Consider the following 16,461-nt stretch of genomic DNA (forward strand, 5'->3'; position numbering starts at 1 on the left):
CCCAACTATTACTTAATTTCAAAACTAACTCTTAATTTCAAACCGCTGATGAGAAAAATGTGTACGTTGTTTTTTTTTTAGCAAAATAAAATGTTTTTCTAACACTCAAACTTAATCTATCAATATCTACACATTCACTCATCACAAAAAAATAAATAATCATTCAAAATCATTTGTCATAATAATTTCGCAGCAAACCAAAACCATTTTTAATACTTTTACCCCAAATAATACATTCTTAGAACTAAAACTTTTTAAATTTGTATCCCAAAACTTTATCTATATTCCTCTCCATAGCTCTCCTTACTCGCGATTCACAAACGCACCGAGCTCGGCTTGTAATTAGCGTGACTTCTCGCAAGTACTTTGCGTTCAGATAAAAAGGATGAACAATGATCTAGGCATTATTTTAGGACATAATTAGCTAGATTTAGCCATAAATATCGGTAGTCATGTTTAAATATAGATGGCAGAGTCATTTTGGACTTCAGCGGTAAAAAAAGTGATAAATATTGAAAAAATGTGTTAAATATTGGAATAATGACCTGATCCTTTACTTTAGCGGTAAAAAAAAAGTATAAACGATGGAAATAATCGTAAGGTATTTTAAATAGTGGAATAAACAGTCTGTCCCTTCTTAAACTTAAACAAAATAAAAATGGTTTTTTAATTGATTAAAATGTTAAATATAGAACACTAGCTTTTGCCCGTGACTTCGTCCGCGTGGTTAGAAGATATAAGTTAGGAATTTTTGAACGGAAGCCCTCAAAGATTAATATTTTCATCCGTTTTTGCCACATTTTCCGTTGTATCTTCGCTCCTATTAGTCGCAGCGTGAAGTTATATGGCCTAAAACCTTCCTCCATGAATGATCTATTGAACACATAAAGATTTTTTCAATTTGAACCAGTAGCTCTTGAGATTAGCGCGTTTAAACAAACAAACTCTTCAGCTTTATATATTAGTATAGATATAGATTTGTCGAACAAACTTATTTGTTCCGATTTTAATGACATCTTATAATATTGTACCGCGCATTTTACACTGCACTTGTCTTTAATCTGTATTGACTTTAAAGAAAATTCAAACATGGCCGATCGTATTTGCCCCCATCCTACTACTATTATAAAGGCGAAAGTTTGTAAGTATGGATGTATGGATGTTTGTTACTCTTTCACGTAAAAACTACTGAATGGATTTGAATGAAACTTTACCACAATATAGCTTATACATCAGAATAACACATAGGCTACAATTTTTGAGGTTTCTAATGTGAGGTCGTAAAAAAACACATTACATTGCAAACGCTGACTGAATTCTACAAGATAGATAGAAGGCAGGTATAAATTATAACTTATATCTTCTAGCCACGCGGACGAAGTCGCGGGCAACAGCTAGTTTTAAATATTTCCAAATGCATTGCGAGCTACGAGCCGGTCGTGCGAACTAACTTAAATACAAACTCCCTCGAGCTTACACTTCAAAATACGTTTATATTTAGAGCAGATATTATATTCTAAACGGCTTTGAAATGTAAAATAGGAAGGATGTTGAGTACCTACACTTCATTGGTTTAGCCTTTTCCCAACTATGTTGGGGTCGGCTTCCAGTCTAACCGGATTCAGCCAAGTACCAGTGTTTCACAAGGAGCGTCTGCCTATCTGACCTCCTCAACCCAGTTACCTGGGCAACACGATATTCGTTGGTAAGACTGGTTGTCAGACTTTTCAAGCTTCTGGCTACCTGTAATGTATCGACTGCCAAACTTCCGAAACACGGAGGAACGTTATGACAAAGAGAGACTGACCTACATATACATATGACGGCGCGCGGATTAATTGAGAATACTTTGTTTAGTTAGACGATTTTAATTGATTGTGGAAATGTTAGAAATGTGTATTAAGCTAGTCCATAACTATTATTATAATGAGTAAGTAGTAAATTTAAAAAGGGAGCGGGTTACCCCGAATAGAGTAGTAGGTGGCGCTAGGTGCGACGACGTTCGTTATGCTTGTCAAGACAGTTGTCATAAAAATAGCGAGCATGTACTAACCTATTGGCTCCAAATGATATTCCATCTCAACCGTCCTATTGTATTTTACTCCATAATGTTATAAGTTCACATTATACAATCTACAAGATAACATTGACGCTTTTATTTTGAACATCCCGTTGCTCATACGCCCAAGATGGAGGCCAACCTAGACTGTTCGGAAAATGTTCCTGACGCTTCCACATACATACATACACCGTGATTTTTTAGTCGTCTTACAAAAGCAGCCCAGTTCATGTATCCAATGACTAGAACAGGTTCATGATAAAAAAAATAGGTATTTATGAGATTTGAAAAAAAAATGAAATGCAATTTTTATTCAATATTATGATGCAATTCGTACTAAAAATAGAAATCGAGGTTGTTTCGACCATACATTTTGTGGGTGAACGATTTTGAGTGCAAATTTGAAAGAAAGAAATAAAGAAAAAGTGTTTTATTGCGAACTTGAACGCATACATAACACAACAGACTAATATAACATAAAAAAAGATATAACAAAAAAGAAAAAAATATATGTATATAAAAACAAACATGAGGGGGTAGTATGCGTAACAATCTCGCAATACGGCCCTCGCTCAGCATAATGCTGCGACCTAATGCGGGAAAAAGTCACAGCGCTGATTTTCAGCGACAGCCGAAACTAACAATGTGACGTCAAAAGGGTACAAACATACATAAATAAAATACATATATATATATATACTCGGTACATAATTTGTTTTTCTTTCATCTATTTGTACAGAACCCTAAGTCGCCAGTCTTATAGGCACTTTAAAAGCCTTTTTTAGATGAGTATTTGTTACTGTAATATGAACAATGAGTACGAATATTATTCGGTTTATTTCTTTATGTACAACTATAACTAATATATTAACAAACTTCATTAAAATATACTTCATTAATTAATTTTACATCTTACTACAAATACTTAAAATTAGAGAAAGCGTTCACAATAAAAATAGTTCTTAATTACCACTTTTTTGAGTTCCAAAAATATCAAAGTAGTCTAGAATATTAAACTTAGAAAAAACTACATAAGTTCTTAGTTCAAAAAGAAATAAATCTTACATAAGAAGTAAAACCCTTTTACCACACTGGCATATATAAATAATTTATATCTATACTAATATATAAAGCTGAAGAGTTTGTTTGTTTGTTTGAACGCGCTAATCTCAGGAACTACTGGTCCGAATTGAAATATTCTTTTTGTGTTGAATAGACCATTCATGTAGGAAGGCTTTAGGCTATAAACCATCACGCTGCGACTAATAGGAGCGAAGATACAATGGCAAATGTGAAAAAAACAGGGCAGGTATAAATCATAACTTATATCTTCTACCCACGGGGACGAAGTCGCGGGCAACAGCTAGTCTTACATAAGAAGTAAAACCCTTTAACGGCACTGGCATATATGAATAATTAATATAATTTAATACAATCTGAAAAAATATGAAATCTTGTCAAGAATATGTGGTTAAATAATTAAACATTCAAAGACAGCCATTAACATTTTAACATGAATTATGAAACGTCATTTAGTGTTGTACCGACCTTCGAATGTATTCGGCCTTCGAATACTTAACTGTATTTTTTTTATGTTCAATACCCAAAGAGTTAAAACGATTCCCTATTACTAAGCCACCGCTGTCTGTTTGTCTGTACCTCCGTCACTAGGCTGTATCCCATGAACCATGGTAGCTGGACATTTGAATTTTTCGGAGATAAATTTGTCTAAAAGTAAAAGTGACAGCGTGCTATGTTGTGGAGTTTGTTGCGCCGTTTCTTCTTCACAGCTAAAGCACTTAGGAAGCGGTGAAGGGTGGGCGATACGGGGAGCTGTCTGTGTAAAAAAATACTTTGACATTAAAACATTGCTACTTTGTAGCCTATCTTGAATAAATGGATTTTAATTTTGATTTTGTTGCCGCTAAACAGCAAATACTAAAAATAATGTTACAGGTTAAGCAATAGTTCGTAACGGCATATAAATTGATCACCCTGTCAGTTTATTAATCTTAAACCTATTTGTACTAAATCTTCAGTGCGAAAAAACTAATTTTAATTTGGGTTCTAAACCCTAAAAACAACACTACACTTTTTTCGGGTATTAATTTTAAAAGCCGAAAGCCGAAACTTAGACATCACTAGTGTATAAAAATTATATATTAATTGTATATTCACGAGGCATAGTTAAATATACCTGTCTCTATCGTACATATTTAATAAGTAATCAAATTAGGATATTATATGAACAGAGGTTAGGAGAGTGGTTGAGGTCACCAAACAAACTGTGCGCAAGGTGTCGCAGGTTCGATCCCCGCGTAGGACAAGCAGTTGTGTGATCCACGAATGCTTGTCCTGAGTCTGGGTGTCTTTGTGCATGTGACATGAATGTTTGTGAAACCCCCCGCGATACAAGGATTAAATTTCTTAATGCGGGCTTCTTTTTCTTAAAAACAAGAGCGAAATAAATAAATGTTTGGACAATTAAAGCCAAAACACAAACAAGAAAACTTCATTTTTATCCATTTAATGCAAATATCCATCAATTTTTCAATATTATTACAAATACACTGGATAAAGTAACTGGAACCATACATGCTGTGGCGAACCAAGAAAAAATAAAAAAGATTTTTTCAAAATTGTGTTATAATTTTAACTGATTTGATCATACAAACTATGATTTGTGTAACAACTAAACCAAAACAACAAAATAATAAATATTATAATCGAGGGCAAGCAACGTTTGGTACGGTCATCATTGTGATTGATGATTGTTGTTTATTAACCCTTGATGCAAAAAGTGGGGTGATATACTTTAACACTTGAGGTGACAGTCTGTCTGTTCATGGCATCATAGCTTCCGAAAGGACTGATCGATTATGATTTAATTTGTTTCGTATTAAAGTTGAATTATGTGCAAGAGTTCTTAGACACGTTTGATAAAAATCAATATCGCTTTCTAAACGTTGAGGGAGGTAAACATTTTTACAGGGGTTGATATTTTTAATTTTATCTTGTTTCTGACTATTGCTTTATTTTCAGCCTCCACTAGAACTCTACGACTCCTACCTGACCGGTTTTCTAATAGAGACCTCGTCCTACTAAAAAATTGCTCTCGCAATAAATGCCTCTGCCAAAAAAGAAAAAAGAAAGTGTTACCAGTTACATAACACCGTCCCTCACCGCTACCGGCAAAGATAATTTTTACAGCTATTTATTTCAATATCCGTTGTCTGGAATATTTCGTTTCCTTTAGATCGCTTCGGCGTAATATAACAATTTTCTCACAAAGAAAATAATAGATAAAACTGGGTTTATATAGACTTGCAAGGGAGAAAAATGATGAATGGAATCTGCATGGATAGCCGAGTGGTTGAGGTCAATATTACAAGTGTGATCCACGAATGCTTGTTAAGAGTTTGGGTGTGTTTTTGCTTGTGACTTGAATGTTTGTGAAGCCCCCTGCGACACAAGGACTTGATTGCTTATTGCTGAAGTCGTTTAAAATGAAATAGCTTTTCTTTTTTGCTTGAATATTGCCAGAGCCGGTTATCGAAATTCAATGCAGGCACATATATGAGTTCTTTAAACCTTAGAAAACCTGTTATTAAATAAATGAAATGACTTCTGAATTAGAAATCGCAAAATCGCAGTAAGCCAGCGAGCTAATCCAGAATCGGCAGAATGTATGTGTTGGAATTTATTTAGGTACTTATTGCAAATTTTGTTGATTATTTAGCCAGTAGCCAGGCCCATAGCTGGACAAACTCCTCTTTATGGCTGTGGAAGTCTGACAGCGCTATATACACTGTAGAGCACCATCTCTCTTCTTCTCCAGCAATAACATTGCTTTAAGACGTGGCGGTAGACCCTCTAGACCCCTGATAATTCGTAGATCATAGCAAGTAACATTTTGCCAAGCGCTAGTGCTGATGGAATCGTTTCAAAGTATGCGAAAAGTATTTCTTAACTCTTGGACACTTTAAAGTTTTTTTTTCCGAGATAGGGAACATAAAAGTGAGCTCATGGATCGTCTGATGTTAAGCTATTACCGCAGCCCATGGAAAAAATCGAAATCAAATGTTTTTATTTCTAGTAGGCCGTTTTCCAGTCACTTTCAAAACTTCACAATAATGACTGGTTCCGAAATGTTATCCTTATGACGAATAACTGGCAAGAAACTACATAAGTCTGTTACTCTTAGTAATAAGTACAGTACATCCTATATTTTATTGCTTTAGATGCAAGGCATACAACACATGTTGCAACACAAGAAGTGCGTTGGCCCTTTAAAAAGGAATAAACTATTTTCTTGAATTTTTGAAGATCGTTTGATTCGGAAAATCCGCAGGCGTCAGATCATTCTATAGTTTAGATGTGCGAGAGAAAATTTCTTCTAGAGAAAACCACCGTTGTGGATAGCCAAACATCCAAATGATGGCTGAAAGAGGCGGCAGATTTTGAAATGAAATCATTTATTCTGCAAATAGAATATTAATTCATCACTTTTACATGTCTTTTTTGAGAACACTGGATTCGTCAGTTCCTATCTATACCCTGACAGGAAATGTTAAAACAAACTCAGGGGTAGCAGTCTCTTTCAAATTCCAGACATTTCAAAAAATGCAAAGTGCATTATTCTGATCAATTCCTCTCAGCGCTCCCCAAAATAGTAACAATAAAAGATGCATAGCGATTCGATAAACGCTAACTCTTATGGAAATGTAGACCTTGTCTATGAGTCGCAGTTTGTTTATTTATCTGTGCAATTTAACAAAAAAGTATTCTGAAACTTGACGCCTTCGTCCGGTGTCCAATTGTTAAGACAAATCATAATTATTTGTGACTATAGTTACTAGCTGTGGTTTTACTTTAAAGTCTTCGTAAAAATCGGATTTTAATACCGCGTTTTTTACCTTATCTATCATCATCATCACCCACAGCCTTTGTCCTCCTACTGCTGGGCATAGGTCTCCCCTTTCTCGTGCTAATGTCTACGGTCCTGTGCCAGCCTCGTCAAGACTCGACCCGAGACCTTTACTCATGAACCCATCTTGCTCTTGGATGACCAACCGTTTCTTTGGTAGACCTGATTTTTGTTTAATCTAAAAATAGGCAGAAGTTGTACTTTTTTTAACTAGCCCAGCCCTCTCGCATATACCTGGATGAAAAAATTCGTGCTTTTTCTTTTTTTTATTGTATATGGAATACAAGTAATTTGGTATTAAAACTATTTTATATTATAATACTTAAAAAAAATGCTAAGCACGTGTTAACTCACACCTAGCCAATAATGAATCATAAGTTCAAACTTAATTACGCAATAACCAGATGTGTATTTTATTATTTTCATAATATTGATGTAGCTAATGTCAATATACCATTCAGTTACTATTTTATTATAATAACATCACCGCCATGTTAGATTTTTTTGAAATTACTTAATCCGCAATTCCTGTGCCATCGGCCAGTCATGTGCAACATGGACGACATTTTGAAAGGGTGTGTTCTATTTTTAATTTTTAAATTGTGCTTGGGAAGCTACCATGAGCAATATAGAGGTTGGTTTATTTTATTATAATTTAGTTTATATTTGAGGTATATTATTTAAAATCGATATAGATTTTATTCCTTTTAGGGCCGATTTTTCAATCGTCAGATAACTTTTATTCGACGAATATGTTTGACGTTTTGATAGCTTTTGTATAGAAAATATGTCAAACAGCCATATTTATTCCTCAGATAAAAGTTATCTGACGATTGAAAAATCGGGCCTTAATCATCTGTTTTTTTATGAGATTAATCGCAATTTAACTGCAAATTATTGCGTCATTTGTAATGCCAATTAATTTTGTTTTTTTTTTGTATCTTTTTAAATTAGTAATTCAATTTGATAAAACTTGTGTAGAAAATGGAATTGATGACAAATGATTGATGGAATGGAAATGGAATGGAAAATCGATATTAATTTGTTTGTTCTAGTCCCTCAAGTAAGTTCTGATAGATGGGAATCCTTCATATTTAACAATAAGGAGTATATAGTGCAAAACCTGCCCGTGAATTGGGAGAACGCGAAAATCCTTTGCCGGTAAGTTGCATGTTTTTTAATATATTTTTTTAAGTTAAAAAAATGGCGATGAAATATAAATTGACTAAATATGGATGATGAATCGATGAAATATAAACCATAGTCCCTAATCCTAATACTTAGCAACATCCAATAAAAACATATTTTCATTCGATTATTTAAATATTTTCATGCACTTTTTTACATTTATTCTTTGACAGCGGCTACCATAATGGGACTCTAGCAATTGTAGACACGAGAGACAAGGCAGAATTTCTGGCAGAAGCGTTGTCAGAGTCACAGTTTAGTAAGTATTGAAAAATAAGTCTTTCCGTTCTAAGAAGACCCATTTGACAGGTCCTAACATTGATCAGAAACTGATTTGATTACGCCGTCGGTTCCGGTTTAGTCATTAAGAATCTGACCCATTGCCTCTCCCGAGGGAGTGGGTGTCCTTTTGGATTTCCACGCCTTACCAAAAAACATAATGAAATCAATTACTATTGATTAAGCTAAGTAAAGACTTAAATTGTTTTTATTTACCTTTAAGTATTCAGCTAGAACCGGTGAAACTTGAAGCCCACCATACCTTTGGAAAGGCTATATAATAAAATTAATTGTATTAATAAATAATAATCGCCAAACCCAATCGCGTCGTTCGTCGCCGATCGCAACGTATCGCAGTTCCGATCCCGAGAAGGACAAACATTTGTTTGATCTACGAATGCTTGTCCTGCGTCTAGGTGTCTATGTGCAATTGAATATTTGTGAAGCACCCTGTGACACAAGAATTAATTTCCCTTACGCAGGGGTGGTATTTTTGTAATAAAACAGAATCTTGACATTAACTCATTTACTTTTATTGACAAGCTAGCTGTACCCGGCATGAGTTGCAATGCAATTTTTTCTACCTTCTACCTGCCACCTAATTTTTTCTGAATTTTCTTTGCTATAAACCTCACGGAGCCCGAGACCTTTCCAACAAATGTAAAACCGTGGAAATCGGTTCGTGGGTTTTGGAGTTATAGCGTCAGGAAGGAAAACCCGACTTATTTTTAGATAGTAGCGATAAAATAGCAAACGTTAGTCTGTATGCATCGTTTTTGTCTTAGTTTAGTACAACAAAAGTGTTTTTTCAGTGGTGACATCAGTATGGGTGGGGGCTCGGAGAGATTCTGCTGAAGACGCAGCAGGGTACAGGTGGGGGCAGGGCCTGGAGCTCAGGAGAACTGCCCTGGATGTGCTAGCAAGCGAGAAGGACGAAAACATCGCGAGGCATTACCCTGTAGTAAGTTAAAGGGAGATGGATAGATGTTTATCATTTACTTTATTAGTTCTGCTTAGGGTAAGATTAGAAAAATTGTTTAAACTGCTGCGAAGCTTTGAGCGAAAGCAGCAGCAATACATTTATTCTTAAAATTTAATTTAATTTTTCGCATGTTTAAATCATAAGGACTACGGACTACCCCCAAAAATCAGTCTTGAAGCTTTATTAGTGACGACTTCTGATCTTAATATTAAGACTTTCTGATCTTAATAATTTTTTACTAATTTTCAATTTCCTCATTTCTCTGATAGTGGCTGAACAGGACGCACGTGCCGGTCCCGGAGACCGGGGCTGACTGCGTGGCGCTGGAGAGGGTCAACCACGACAACCCCGTGTTCCTCGACCTGCCGTGTCACCTAGAGAGGGCTTTTGCGTGCGAAAGAGGTAAGGCCTGAAAGAAGGTGTGTATGTATTTTTGTATTATGAGTAATTTTAGTGATGAAGGAATGTTTTCGATACCTTTGGCAAAACTGCTGAGCAGTTTCTGACACGTGCCACGTAATGATAAACACGGTGCTAGAAGAACAAAAAATACATAATTAATCTCTTGTTTTGCTATGAAACCGTTGTGAAATAAGAAGTTTATTTTTATGGCCTAACCATAATTGTTCATTTTAAAGCCATATAGTTAAAAATCACGCCAAAATTATGGATAATAACGACAACAACGTGCAACGTATTTTTAATATTTTTTTTAATTAAGAATACACCTTGACTCGCAACAAAATGATGTCACACAAACATTTCTCCCGGCGAAGAATCGAACCCACGACCCCCTGTACAGCAATACCTCTAACCACTAACCCATCCATGATATTACTCGAAGACTTTGCTACACCTCCTAAACCACCACATACTCACGCTGCATCCACAGATGCCCAGGCAGTGACTCATGTCAACAAGGTGAACACAGTCCGTTGTCGTGGCGGGCTGTACCACGTGTACGATGGCCGGATGGACTGGCACCAGGCAGCCGCGTACTGCGTGCTTCGAGGAATGACGTAAGATATCACAAAAGTGACGCGTGACGACTTTTTTGTCACCAAGATAGATGTTTCTCTCTGAAAAAGATTGCGTGTAACGTATATGAAATGTATATGTGGGGGTTAGTAACATCACTTGCTAGTTAAAAGCGTACTGGTAAGTGACGTCACACGAATTTTAAGTCGCTGTAGCCCCTTCATTTTTTGTTCACGAGATTTTATAATAATAAAATAATTTATTTATTTATGTTAAAACGGTATGTACACCTATTACATTAACATAGAAAAATACGTATAGTAAATATACGTATCCAATTTTTTCTTCGATATCTGTCTGACGGAATAAACAGTATTTTCTTGTCAAATACTCTATTTATTGATCGTATATGTTTTCCCAGATTGGCAAATATTTCAACTCTGAAGTGCCTTCGTCGACTCGGAATGACGATGCTGAAAAACCGACCCAGTAAGTAGTCTAATGATAAGATAGTTACTATTAGAAACTAACTACTAGTCTTTTGTAGTGATAGTTAGGAGGGCCCAGGGCCCCAATTCTGCTATTTGCAATGGCCGATGAATTAATGGAAATTGGATCAAATTGGTAGTATTCTTATTATTATAAACATTTTTCCAAAAAATTATTTGGAAATTCAATACGGAGCAGAATACTAACTGTAACCTACAGTGAATTTCCAATTATTGTGTTGGAAAAGTTTCATTTTATGAAAAACTAATTACAGAGCTAATGGTTTCTTAGGTTTACGCGAATGTTAGACATTGAAATAACTAGCTATAATAATAAGGATTTTATCGCGGTTTAATTTTAGATTTTAGTTCCCGACGTTCTAATCTAAAAATGAATCGTGATAAAATCCGTAAAAGTAGTTTTATTTCAATACAAATACCTAGTATAACCTATTTTTGATGCGTAAAGGGGGTCTTAATGACTAAATAACCCCTTTTCTCTTACCCTTGAATATTAAGTAACATAGAGGTTGAAGTACAATACGGAATGCGCAGGCATAGAGAACGCGTGGGTGGGCGCGCGCGGCTCGCTCGGCCGCTGGACCTGGATTGACACCGGCTTCAACGTGTTCCAGACCCCGGCGCTGTCTGATGCCACTGCAGATACCTGGCCACCGATGCGGTGAGTACCAACTCCAATACATACTTTGGATCGATGTTTCTACCTTTAGTACCGTTTATCTGCCAAAGCCACCATGGCCCAAGCTCCATAATCGACCATTGTTCTTACCTACGAGTATGTTGGGTATCGCTGATAAACTTTCAGCTTTTATAAAATAAAGTAGGTCTGGGGTCCAGGGGCTCTTAGACCAAAAAGAAAAGTAGGTATAAAATATCGAAATAGACACGTTTTTAATTGTCACTCCATTCATTATTTTTTTCAAAATCGATCCTGTGTTTTGGTAGTTGTAAATTGCATTTCATCCTTGTATCGCGGGTAGGTTACAAACATTCAAGTCACCTGCACAAAGACACCCAGCCAGACTCAGAACAAGCATTTGTGAATGACACAAAAATGCTAATCCTTTACGAGGATCGAGGCCAAGACACGTCGCGCTCAGTAGCCTTGGCGTGATGTCCTCAACCACTCGGCTATCCGTGTATCAGTAGTGCCTTGATGATGCGTGATTAGTGCCGCGTGTGTTTGCAATTAGGAACTTATGCAAAACAGAACAATCAACAGTCGCTTCTAACTTTTCTTCTAACTCGACAGTGACAGGGCGAATATAAAACAAAATGGCTGCCTCCAGCTTGACAGACACGAGTCACACCCCCCCGTGTTTCTAGAGGCGAGGTGCGAAAGGAAAATGCAGTTTATTTGCTATGAAGGTAATATTAACTGTTTGCTTACACTGTTAGAAATAGTATTAGTCCTTGTTGATTTGACAGCCTTTGCTTTTCACTGTCCAAGTAAAGGTTGTAGGGTCTTGTAAGCCAAGATCCAAAATGATAACTAACGAATACCAATGAGATTCGTGAAGCTAGTATGATCAGAAAAATTGTCTGGATTGGAAACCGCAATGAAGTTATTCGTTGGTCTTGAAGTTCTTGAAATATGGCTTAAGAAAATAATATAACTTTTATTTGACTCAAATTCAAAATTTATTTATTTAAATTGAGACACTAAGTAGCACTTTTTCCACTCTTATTTCAAAGTCGACATTGGATAGCCTGGAATCGCACGCCCTTATGCGTTTTCAAATTGTTTTAGCTTTAAAAAAGAACTGTTTTTCCATTTAGAAGAAGTAAAAAACAAAAGAAAAAAAAAATACTATCGCTAACCAACTAAAAAAGCGTTCTAATTCAATATAATATTAATTATACCCTAAATTCTAACCATTAATAACGTTTTTATTCATTTATTTCAGCCGTATCAACCCTGAAATCGACAGTAACGACACCTAGCGACGATCTGTATTACTACGTGCTTGTCAGACAATTATACTACTGGCAACACGCTTACGAGAACTGTCTGAAGATGAACGGGACCCTCGCGAGCCTGGATAACAACGATATCCTGATACAGCTGCTCCTGGTCATGGGGGAGAATCAAGAGGAACGTGAGTAAAATCAGGTTACGAAAGAATCCCGGTCATCACACAACGCCATCTAGTGTCAACCGTAGCAAAGCTTGTGTAATGATCATTTTCAATCATCATCATCTTCAGCATCCTTGAATAATCCACATCTGGGCATAGTCCTCCTTTTGATCTTGACAATCTTTTGTCTCTTGCCCTTCGCATCCATTAATTTCTGCTATCAAATAGTCTATCCCTTCAGTGGTGTAGCTTGGGCCCGGGGCGGATTCACACCTTGGCGCCCAAAATTGGTATCTAAAAAAAGCTCCGTTAATTTGTCACGAAGGAGCATCGAAATTTTACATGGTAATTTGCCGCCCTTTTTCAATTTTTTCGCCCTCCTGATAGTGGCGCCCGAGGCGGTTACCCCTCCGCCCCTCCACCCCCCCCCCCACCGCCCTCGCTATGCCACTGTATCCCTTTTATCCTCAATCAACATCTCATAATCATCAAATCTCAAATTAGGCATCTATGTAGCACTTTCTGAAGAACAAAAAAATATTATAATTACATTAATTCCCAGCTATCGAGCACATCTGGATATCCGGGCGTCTGAACATGACGAAGGATGTGGCGACGGACACGGTTAGCTACGCCTGGTACAACCCTCTCAACACCAAACGGATTCCTGATCCGAAAGGACTCGCTGACTCCAGTTCAGCATATGTAAGTACCTTATTGAATGATGTAGCGGTTTACTCACGCGTATTTATCGGGATCGCGAGTTCGACTTGCTCGCCCGCCGGGTCAGCTGATGATTAAGGACTCCAGTTGGGTCCGAAAGTAGTCGGGCACTGCCGATAAATACGCGTGAGTAAACCGTAACATCATTTAACAATGAATCAGTCTCACAATAGTTACTATAAAAATATGTAAGCACCTACCGCTAAAGAGTTTTTTTGCCGGTTCTACTCCATAAGAATGTAATTTTGGAAAGTAGTCTTTATTGTCAAGTATAAAAGTGCCTGAAAAACGGCCTATTTGAAAGAAAACCTTTTGATTTTGGTTAGATAGCTGTTAGCGCGTGTGTATCCTGAATAAAACCAATACCTAGTAGTAGAATCATTTGGAAATTTAGATGAAGAGAGAAATATGCTGTAAGTAGCAATACCGGTTGGTGCTACACTTAAATTTTGTTTAAGATTTTTTTATAGTTATAACAGAATTTGTACTATTGTTGTGATTAATTTTACATTAAATTGAGCATTGGGTAAATTTCGCATATATGGTTCTTACATTTTTAAATGTGGGCTCCCGTTTGTCGTTGGATGTCACTGCTAACTTACTAACTCATAACCACTCTCGGTAGATGGCACTGATTGTAGTTCCACTACCACCCGTCAGATGACGCTGATTCTAGTTCTTCTACTTGACGCTAGATGTCGCTAATTTCCATTTTGCTTTCTATCACTAGATGCCGCCGTGGCTTGACGAAGAGTTTACGATGGACAACTCGTGTCTCAACTTGGACAGACAAGATCATCTGATCGGCCTTGTGTATGGACTGCCGTGCGATACACCACAGTATTCCGTTTGTATGATAGGTAAATAGACGAGTTTCTTTATATCTTTTAGAGCCGATGTTTCAATCGTCAGTTAACTTCTATCTGAGGATAAATATGGCCGTTTGACATGTTTTCTATAAATTTCCATACAAAAGCTGTCAATATGTCAAACATACTCATCGAATAAAAGTTATCTGGCGATTGAAAAATCGGCCCTTAATGTAATAATGGAGAAATTGGTTGACAATGATAAAATTTCTCTCCTTTAATATTTTGTAGGAGCTAACATAAAACAACGGACATTGTTTTTCATCGGAATTTTAGGTATTGGCCTTAAGCAACTAAAATATTGTCATTACAAAGACACTGTTGATTTTAAACATATTGATTTGTTTTAAAATTTACATGATATCACATCATACTCTACCTATTTTTTACAACTAATTTCTTAAAAAAGGAGTTTTCCTTCTCTGTCACACTAGTAAACGGTTTATAATTGATTATTTCATTTTTTCATACAAAAGGAAAACAACATTTCTCATAAAAATAAAAACTATTTCAAACAATTATTTTATTTTTATAGAAAAAGCTACAAAAACCACTTCATCACCAGCGGGGCTGCCAGTAAGTGTTGCAGTGGTATCATCAACAGTGGAAACAGTCTCCGAAGGTTACGAAACCACTTAGATATAATTTTATTCTTTATAATCGTAGTAGGAAAGTAAATAAATGATTATAACAAGATTTTTTTTATTTATTATAACAGTTAATTGATGCAAATGTGCTCAAAAACACATTATTATTTTATTTTCATTTTAACTAAGTACAGATTGGAGTTTCCTAATTTTCCATTTTATTTAAAACTATATTTCATACAATTTAAACAGTCTTTACTTAACAAGTTGCACCTGAAGACACTCATTTTTCTTATTTATTAACTTTAAAATTAACAAACTTACAACAATTTGCAATTCATTGACTAACACATATCTTTTCATTCTCAAAAGGCACAAGTATTTTCACATTCAGCCACAACTGTAACTAAAATTATATCTTCACTGTCACTTCATATTATTTAAAGTATCAATCCACTGTTTATTGACTTTGTTTAATTGTGTGCAATTACTGTTCATGGCAATGAGGTTCTTCTTAAACATCCTTAAATGTTCTAAGTAGGCTCTAAGACTGCTATTCATAGCTCGTATAGAGTCAATTTCTTGTGATAACTCCGTGGTCACCCTCTGAAAAATGACAATGTCTATCGTGTTATAGGCATGTGATAATTTATTATAAGAAAAGGAAAAACTCTTGAGTACCTACTCAAAACAACGAACTTTACTGAAGAAGAATTGGCTACGGCCTTTTGAGAATCCTATTTTTGACTTTACTGAAGAAGACTTGGCTACGGCCTTATGAAAACCCTATGATATACTTTATTGAGTAAGACTTGGCTACGGCCTTATGAAAACCCTATGATATACTTTATTGAGTAAGACTTGGCTTTGGCCTTTTCAATTGTAATCCAATAACTAAGTTTTTGGCTTATGTCAAATGAAATACATACACAAAGACATGGCTTTATGGGCTGAGATTCCGTTGCCTTTACCATGCGGGAAGAAAAACAAAATCAAAACGACGAATCGGACGGAATAATAGCACAAACAAACATTGCAGTTTAATTTATTGGAAAAAGAGCAGCAGAATAACTTCAACGAATATTCCCGTTGATAATTACCTCTCGTTTAGACGATGTTACAGATGCACTAGACATTTTTTCTATAAACTTAAGCTTCAGTTGGATGGTATAATAAATTGTGGTCTAAATAAACTTCGTAAGAAATAAGTTTCGTAAACTTCTTCAACAAAACCCAAACAACATTTCGTATTTTTGGTTGGCGGTTGATGCAGAATGAGTGA

At 36.0% G+C, this 16,461-nt stretch overlaps 1 protein-coding gene across 1 annotated transcript; it reads left to right on the forward strand.

Moving 5' to 3' along the window:
• Positions 1 to 7,499: 7,499 nt before the first annotated feature.
• LOC113500174 (macrophage mannose receptor 1-like) lies at positions 7,500 to 15,288 on the forward strand. The gene is made up of 13 exons (XM_026880880.1): positions 7,500 to 7,620; positions 8,042 to 8,147; positions 8,348 to 8,433; positions 9,266 to 9,414; positions 9,705 to 9,837; positions 10,328 to 10,454; positions 10,835 to 10,902; positions 11,457 to 11,583; positions 12,175 to 12,290; positions 12,830 to 13,021; positions 13,563 to 13,705; positions 14,454 to 14,583; positions 15,128 to 15,288. The coding sequence occupies exons 1-13, from the start codon at positions 7,533 to 7,535 to the stop codon at positions 15,229 to 15,231; spliced, it is 1,569 nt and encodes a 522-aa protein (XP_026736681.1). The 5' UTR covers positions 7,500 to 7,532; the 3' UTR covers positions 15,232 to 15,288.
• The last annotated feature ends 1,173 nt before the right edge of the window (positions 15,289 to 16,461 follow it).

The sequence above is a fragment of the Trichoplusia ni genome, chromosome 13 (genome assembly GCF_003590095.1).
Source record: "Trichoplusia ni isolate ovarian cell line Hi5 chromosome 13, tn1, whole genome shotgun sequence".
Taxonomy (NCBI): domain Eukaryota; kingdom Metazoa; phylum Arthropoda; class Insecta; order Lepidoptera; family Noctuidae; genus Trichoplusia; species Trichoplusia ni.